The sequence below is a fragment of the Morone saxatilis genome, unplaced genomic scaffold (assembly GCF_004916995.1).
Source record: "Morone saxatilis isolate NCDOM2014 unplaced genomic scaffold, NCSU_SB_2.0 Contig20, whole genome shotgun sequence".
In the NCBI taxonomy this organism is placed as follows: domain Eukaryota; kingdom Metazoa; phylum Chordata; class Actinopteri; family Moronidae; genus Morone; species Morone saxatilis.
In genome coordinates, this window is record NW_023339763.1 from 13,906,019 (window position 1) to 13,913,789 (window position 7,771).

The following is a 7,771-nucleotide window of genomic DNA, read 5'->3' on the forward strand; positions in this document are numbered from 1 at the left end:
GTACAAAAGCAATTAGCCACGAAACACAAAAGTACAGGCAATATTAGTACACATACAGTATCCAGAACTAGTGTTGTACTGAACTAAATGTCTCAGCAAAGTGACATAGTGATGTGATTAATAGATTGATAGTTATAAACATGTAGCAAATATGTGTAAACATCATAAAGCTTCAACGCAGAGTTTAAATAAATTGATAGAAACATATATTGGCCTATAAAATGTTAATTTGTACTGTACATTTTGTATATTGTTTTGTTGATTCTGTGTTTCTACCCCAGTGGTCTGTTCATTCTGTACATATCTTTACACCGTAGATATCTTTACATGCTTTATTGTTGCTCTGGTATGGTTGAATCTAATTTAATGCTGTCAGACAGTGTGGAATAAAGAGATTTTAACAAATTTAAAGCTGCTTAAGGGAAACTATAAAGTAAAACTGGATGTTAAGGAGTTAAAAGAGGGATTATTTGTGTGAGTTGTCTTGAGAGACACTTGTTTTTTTACTTTGCTGTCAGGCTTTAAAAGGCGTCTCTGGGGTCTCTGTCACAGTTTTACTAACCTGAGTGGAGTATAACATCTGCTTATGCTGATGCAACAATTTTATTTCACATTCATTGTGTTCAATTGTTGGTTTAACTAATTAAAAAACACATTTTCTTTATGTCAAAATGTATTTTTATCTGGTGTGTTTCGTTAATATTTTTCATTTAAAAACAAAAGAAGATATTCAACATTGTGTTGATTCAAGACTGTGACGATCAGATTCCTACAGTGTGTGTAGTCTGCTCCACTGCTTCTGATGTTTGCGGCACATACATTTACCCAAGTGTGTGTGCTGATACCGTTGTGGGACGACGTCCTATCGGAGACCATGGCGGAGTTGCATAAGTTGAGGGTGAAGAAAAGGGCAGCAGAGATTTCCAGCAGCCATTCCCAGTCTGAAAGAATCAGTCTCGGACTTGTTAAACCTTTGTGAGACAGCACACTTGTTCCTGCTATTTTAAAGCTTACTGTGATCATCTTACAGTACAGCATGTTTGTGTCTGTAGTGAGTCCTTTTCACTGTTGCTCACTTTGTAATAGCTTTTTAGCAGGACTGTACATTCAGATTGCAATTTATTTACCTTGTGAGAGGAAAATAATGTGATTTTTAATCTGAACTATTATTTAAATAAAAGATATTTGTTTTCTTCTGTATAACAAAATGCCTTGGACAATTGCACTACACTCGCTACAGCTAAAGCTAAATAAATGCATAAAGGATATTTATTTATATTTACAATTTTTACTAAAATGATCAGTTGTTTATGTGTGTGGAGAACTCAGATGCACCATGGCAACAGGCAACAGGTCAACATGAGCACAATTGTAATGTAATGCAAACCGAAGTGCAGTAGATGGCACTGTCATACCTTTAACACCTGTAACATATTTAGTTTTTGCATTAAATTCACTTGCAGGATTTCTTCTGTTGTTTTGCTGAACAAAATCATCTCCACACTTCACATACAGCTTTCATATAACTAAACAACCAACACAGAGTTTTTAAAATGTAGGTTCATTAACATTAAAAATGCATAATTAATATAATTTTCTTTCTTTTGAGTTGCAGTGGTTTGGCAAGACAGTATGTTCTCGTCATGTGTCATTAGTTAGGCCAGTTTTGTCTCTGTTGATTAAAACCCTCAGTTTGCTGTATTTTTCTTTTAGGGCCCAACTAAGTTAATGGTTCTGTGCCTTTCCCCATTTTTTTGCGTAAATAAAACCTTTTTGAAAACCTTTGCTCTGTGTCTTGCTGCACTTCCAATAGCCAAATTCTAAAAACAAGTTGTGGTTTTATGAGGAGGAATGTGCTGGAACAAACCAGGTACAACGTGTTAATAAGTGAGCTTTGAAAGTGCCGGTGGATGGATTTTGTTACCTACTGTTTCCCCCTTAATAAAGCATAAAGACTGGAAACAGGGGGAACAGCTGGCTCTGTCAGAAGACGACAAGACTCCTGCGCCTGGCCATGAAATAGTCTGGCAACTTGTTATTTTGACACTTTGGATTGCATAATCAACTTATAATGTGTTAATTAGTGAGCTTTACAGGTGCTGGCAGGCAAATTTGGTTAGCTTAGGACGGAGCCAGGTTAACTGCACCCCCCTGCTTCTAGTCTTTATGCTAAGCTAAGCTAACTGTCTCCCAGCTCTAGCTTCATATTTATCATACAGACAGAGAATGGTATCGATCCTCTCAGAAGAAAGTGCCAAACTATTCCTTTCAGCCATCACACAGTTTAATTGAATGTATCATTTATTTACAAGGGCACAATAAGAGTATATGATAAACACATATACCACACAGTCTTGTCTTGCATGGCAGATATAATGTGTTATTCACATGCATAGACTGCTTTACAAGAGTATGTAACATAGGACAGATGTGGGGGGGCCCTGAGGCTGCCACACTAGGCTTTTCACATTCCTCTCACTGACCACGGCTGTAAACACACACGGTTCAGAACAACAGCAAATCCTTTCTTTGGCTCTCACGGTTAAGTTTTCCAGGGAAGCGACAGGCCGGCCGGCTCCAGCTGGAACCCGGCTGAAATGTGCTGCTGCCCTTTATCGCTTTTCACTTTTCTCACTGCTTGACTGCCCAGTTAACAGGAGTAATTGGTCTGACCCTGTGGGAGGCTGTTTTCAGATGTATGAGTCAGTGGTCAGAGAGAGAGCGAGAGAAGAGGGGTGTAACAGGCGGGGGGGGGGGGACATAACAAGCAGACACCCTGACTTCACTGCACCATACCTTCAGCTGCAGCTCCCACGCAAAGACACCAGCAGAGAGAGAGAAAGCGTTCCTACATTAAAACAAGCTGCCCATTTCCCCTTAACCACATCTGTTTCTCGTGCTGGTGGCAGGATATAACCTGTAAAAAAACGATGCCCGGTAATAGACACTGAGGGGGGAAGGTAATCTCTCTTTACCACAAATCTGGAATCAGCACATTCAGCTACTTGTCAGAAACGTATCCAGACGTTTATCACCAACCCCTTTTACAAATTCAACCTCCTTTTTACGAGGGATGTTGTCATGGGTATTTACAAGAAAAAGTGGGAGTGACTGATGGAGGTGGAGGCCGTCGGAGAAGAAGTGAGGTGAAAGTTTGACAACTGAGAGGAAGGAGCAGATGCAGACTTGGTAGATGAGAGTGGAAGAAGGGATGGACGTGTGAAGGAAAAGAGCAGACTCTGTGGAAAAATGAAGCATAAATGAAGGAGTGGCTGCTGGTGACGGAGTGGATAGAATTCAGCCCCCCCTCCCTCCCCCTCGCCCCTGAAGGAAATAATCACAGTCAGACGACACTGACATGATGTGGACAACAACTGTCCTCCTGCTGCTTCTGCCTCATCTGCTTTCCTCCACAGTATGTATGATATGCATGTCATAAATGTCTCCAACTTTACTCACCTGTCTTGTCACTCAAACTTTTACAGGAGTTATTGTGTTGGGTGGTAAAATGTGAGACTTTGAGTGGGATAGTTGTCAGGGAGCTGCTTAATGTTAAAGGAAAAAAACAAGCAGCTGCATCAGTGGCAGATGACTATAAATTGCTTAAAAGCAAGGGTTTAGATTAGAGCATTATGGATGGATCATGAATTGTGTGTCATTTCCCTTTTTAGTTGTATCAACATTAAAATAATCATGGCATGTGTCTGTGGGAATAAGGATAACACACAGGGTTAGAAGAAGCATTCAGATACTTTTCTTCATTAAAAGTTGCAACACATCAATGAAAAAATTCTCCATTATAAGTAAAAGTCAAAATCAAAAAATCTTATTTAAGCAAAAGTAAAGGACTATAGAGGACTAGCCTACTTTATAAAGTGCCAGGGTGTTTAATCAGCAAAAATTCAATCTTTCTGTCAGTAATTGGGTTGTTAAACTTTGTTCTGCAGAACAGTAAGAATATATCATCCTGTGTTGTATGATAAACTAGAATTATAAAAAAGTTAATTTAAGAAAACTGTTGAAACAGGTTGTTTGAAAATGGGTTGAAATATTTTTCTAAAACTTTTTTACAAGAATATTCATTAATTAATTCCATGTTTGACTTATCAATGCTAATGTACAACATAATTAGATGTCAGATGAATGTTTTTGAGTAAAAACTGCAATATTTCCCTTTTAGATGTAGAGTGGAAATAAAGTAGCATTAAGTTGAAATACACAATTACTACTTACGTACAGTACGTGAGCAGCAGTCATTTTCACTTGAAATATCAGGGTAAACACACGTGTTACTAATGACACTAATTAAGTTTCTGTTCCATTCAGGTCAAACAGAGTCAGGGTGCTGCTTTTGTGCATGTTGTCTCACTGGAAAGGCTCTGCTACACTAAATGGAATGGAGCCTTAAATCATTCAACACCTGTGTTTCCTTTTAAAAGTAATATTATTGCTTTACTTTTTACTCCCTGCCAAAAGTGATTAGTTACACTATTAGTTAATTTACATTGCCCACCAAATTTGGTGATTGTGTCCTTTCTCCCCAAAATTCAGAGTGATGACGATTAAAATCTAGTTTTGTTTGTTAAAATCAAAGTAATGGAATATTTCTAGCTGCTAAATGGTTTTCATCTTCCAAATTAGTTTTGTCCACGAATACAAAAATAAATCCAAGGATGTGATTGGATCTCAAAACAATAGGGGCTGACAACAAAAGTAATATTGTAACTAATTAACTGTAATATTATTACTGAAATTTATTTATGATTAGTTACACTGCTAGTTACTGGAGAAAGTAATATTATTACTGCACACAACACATGATGTAATGCAGATTTACACCTCTCTCCATTGCCAGGACACAGGAAACAGCACAAACTTTAACCAATCAGAAATAGTCAATGAGGACTTCCCTGATGTTCCGGTCAAAGGCCATAAATCTCCTGGAGGGGTCAAAGGTCGGGACACGTGCTCCATTCCGTGCGACATCACCGTCAAGCTGCTACGAGATGAGAAACATTCAGTTTGTGGTAAAATGTCTTCCTCTTTCTTGGTGTTATTGTTACCATCATCACCATCTGAGAAAGTGTGTTTGTATATGTGTGTGTGTGTGTGTGTGTGTGTGTGTAGGCCAGTTGCAGCAGTCTCTGTTGGCGTTTGGACGCAGCACCCGGAAGCTGATGCGAGATGTGATGGAGGAGCAGCAGAGAGCCCTGGACATCCTCAGCAGTCAGGTAAAGTGAAGTTCTTCTTCCTCTCTCTTAGTAACAGAGATTCAAAGCGTCTGATTGGCCAGCTGTATATGTACAGTTGTGTCACATTTCCAGGTCATGGAGCTGATGACCAAAGTGCAGACGCTCAGCTCTGAGGTTCAGAGAAGCAACACTGAGATGTACTCCATCAAACCTGTGCAGTCCCACGGTAACGCACACACAGACACATACGATTCATTCATATGGGTGACAAATTTCCCCAATTTTACAAGTAAATATCAGTTTATAAGTCATGAGGAGTGCTACTCACCCTGTTTTATAAGGGCTTCTGTCGTTCAGGGCCGTAGAGTTTGACCACTGTGGTTAGGGTTTGGTTAGGTTTAGTACAAAAAACACCTTAGTTATGGTATGTTCATGAACTGTCACATATACTCAACAGATAATCTGTTAAACATCTACAGTCAAAGTGAAACAGTCAAAATGTTCTGTAATCTGTAGACTATCCAAATAAAGTTTGACCAGTATTTCTCTTCCATAAAGCTGTAGGACTTGTGAGAGACATTTGAGCAGAGCCGGACTTTTAGCCCCTAGTGTGGATCAAGATCCATAAACATTGATCCTACAAGTCCCACAATACAACTCAATGCTGTCACTTTGTTAGACTCTCCCCATCTGGTAAACAGCTTTTTAAAATTCCACACCTCCAGTTTATAACACCATACACGGGCTTTTTTTAAATTATAGTTTAAGTTTTAGTTTCCAAACTCAAGCTGGTAACGGATATCCTGATGGTGTCATCATTTATATTTTCGCAGACATTAAACAACCGCTTTCACAGGCTGTGTAGGATTTCTCACAAAGAGTAAACTGATCTTGATGTGTAAAAATTGTGCCTTTAAATTCTTTCCAAACTTTATGGAAGTTTCATGAGAACATGTCAAGGTGCTTTTTGAGATATTCCAGCTGGACTTTAAAATGCTTTACAAGTCTAAGAAGCTGGAGAAAATTCTTTAACTGTATGGGGACATTTATTTTTTCAGTATGTATGAACAATTAAATCACCAGATTTGGAGTCAGCATACATGGTTTTCACTGAACAATAATGTATGTGTTATATAAATACGAAATACATCATTAGGAAATCAGTAACGAACAAACTTATTATCCAGTGACATGTAATTTAATGAGGTTTGGTCTTTTTTAGCCCATCACCGGCATATTAGGTACAAGCACAGAAAGCCAGTGAAACACTATCATTTAACTTGTTGTGCATGGGCAGAGAAAAACATTATTGGACTTTAGATATGCAGAGACATTCCTTTGTCCTGTGATTAAAAGTTGCTGCTTTAGTGAACGTTAATTTTCTTCCTGATGACAAAAGAAAGTTTGTTTTGTTATTAGGACGAGACTGCAGCGACATTAAGGACAATCTAGTGTCAGTGGTCCCCAAGATCCCCAGCGGTATTTACATCGTTCACCCAGACAACACAGACTCTTCATTTGAGGTACATGAATAATTCAGTCATTAACAATCCGTCACTCAATCATTGCCCACTGCTCAAAATGCAACATGTGCTGCAGGTTTTCTGTGAGATGGACTATATGGGAGGTGGATGGACGGTGATGCAGCGGAGGTCTGATGGATTAACTGACTTCAAACGACCCTGGGCTGATTATGTTGATGGATTTGGACACCTTGCAGGTTGTATGAAGTTACTTTAGACAGTGACAGAGGCATGTTTCTTGTTTCATGCTTTAAAACCCACATTAAGGGGAGGTTTGAACTGCTAATGTAGACCAGGTGTGCCAGCTGACTGCTCAAAAACATCAACTATGCATACTGTTTGTAAGATGAACATTAGCACATTTCACACTACATGGCATAAACTATTACACCCATTTGGGATTGTTGAACATCTCATAAATCAAGACATTAGACAACATTTTGGAAGCTTGCTGCAGGGATTTGTTCCCAGACAGCCACAAGAGCATTAATGAGGTCCAGCACTGATGTTGGGTGTCCTGGTTCACAGCTGATGCTCCAGACAGTTCATCCTATAGATTTTGGATGGGTTAAAGTGAGGGAAGCCAGTCAAGTTCTTCCAAACTAATCTGGGAGAATTATTTCTGGCTTTGCGCACGGGGTGCATTTGTTATAATGAAATAAGAAAGAGTCTTCCCTAAACTGTTTCCACAACTGTGGTAGCACACTATTGTCTAAAATATAACTGCATGCTGTTACATAAAAATATTAATTAGCAGGATGATTTGGTTGATCATTTAATTTCTGTTATATATACATTGTGTGTAAATTGTCTCACTTTTTATAGTTTACTACAAAAAAGGTCAAGTCTATATGATTTAGTGGCATCTAGCAGTGTAGTTGTAGATTGCAACTATGTTGCTTCCAACTCCCTTTTCAAGAACAAAGGAGAAATTACGCTGATCGTAAAACCCCCGAAAAAAACAGTGTTGGATTTGTCCATTCTGGGCTACTGTAGAAACATGGCGGTTCAACATGGCCCTCCGTAGAAGAGTACCCACTCCCTCTGTAGATAAAA

The 7,771-nt window shown here is 38.8% G+C and overlaps 1 protein-coding gene across 1 annotated transcript in view; it reads left to right on the top strand.

Annotated features, from left to right (window-relative positions):
• The first annotated feature begins 3,192 nt into the window (after positions 1-3,192).
• The window catches only part of angptl5 (angiopoietin-like 5), a 5,679-nt gene continuing 1,100 nt past the window's right edge, over positions 3,193-7,771 (top strand). The window contains exons 1-6 of the mRNA XM_035666825.1: positions 3,193-3,415; positions 4,856-5,027; positions 5,128-5,231; positions 5,325-5,418; positions 6,612-6,715; positions 6,792-6,912. Coding sequence (XP_035522718.1) covers positions 3,359-3,415; positions 4,856-5,027; positions 5,128-5,231; positions 5,325-5,418; positions 6,612-6,715; positions 6,792-6,912 — 652 coding nt within the window. The 5' untranslated portion in view covers positions 3,193-3,358. The remainder of the gene's footprint in view (positions 3,416-4,855; positions 5,028-5,127; positions 5,232-5,324; positions 5,419-6,611; positions 6,716-6,791; positions 6,913-7,771) is intronic.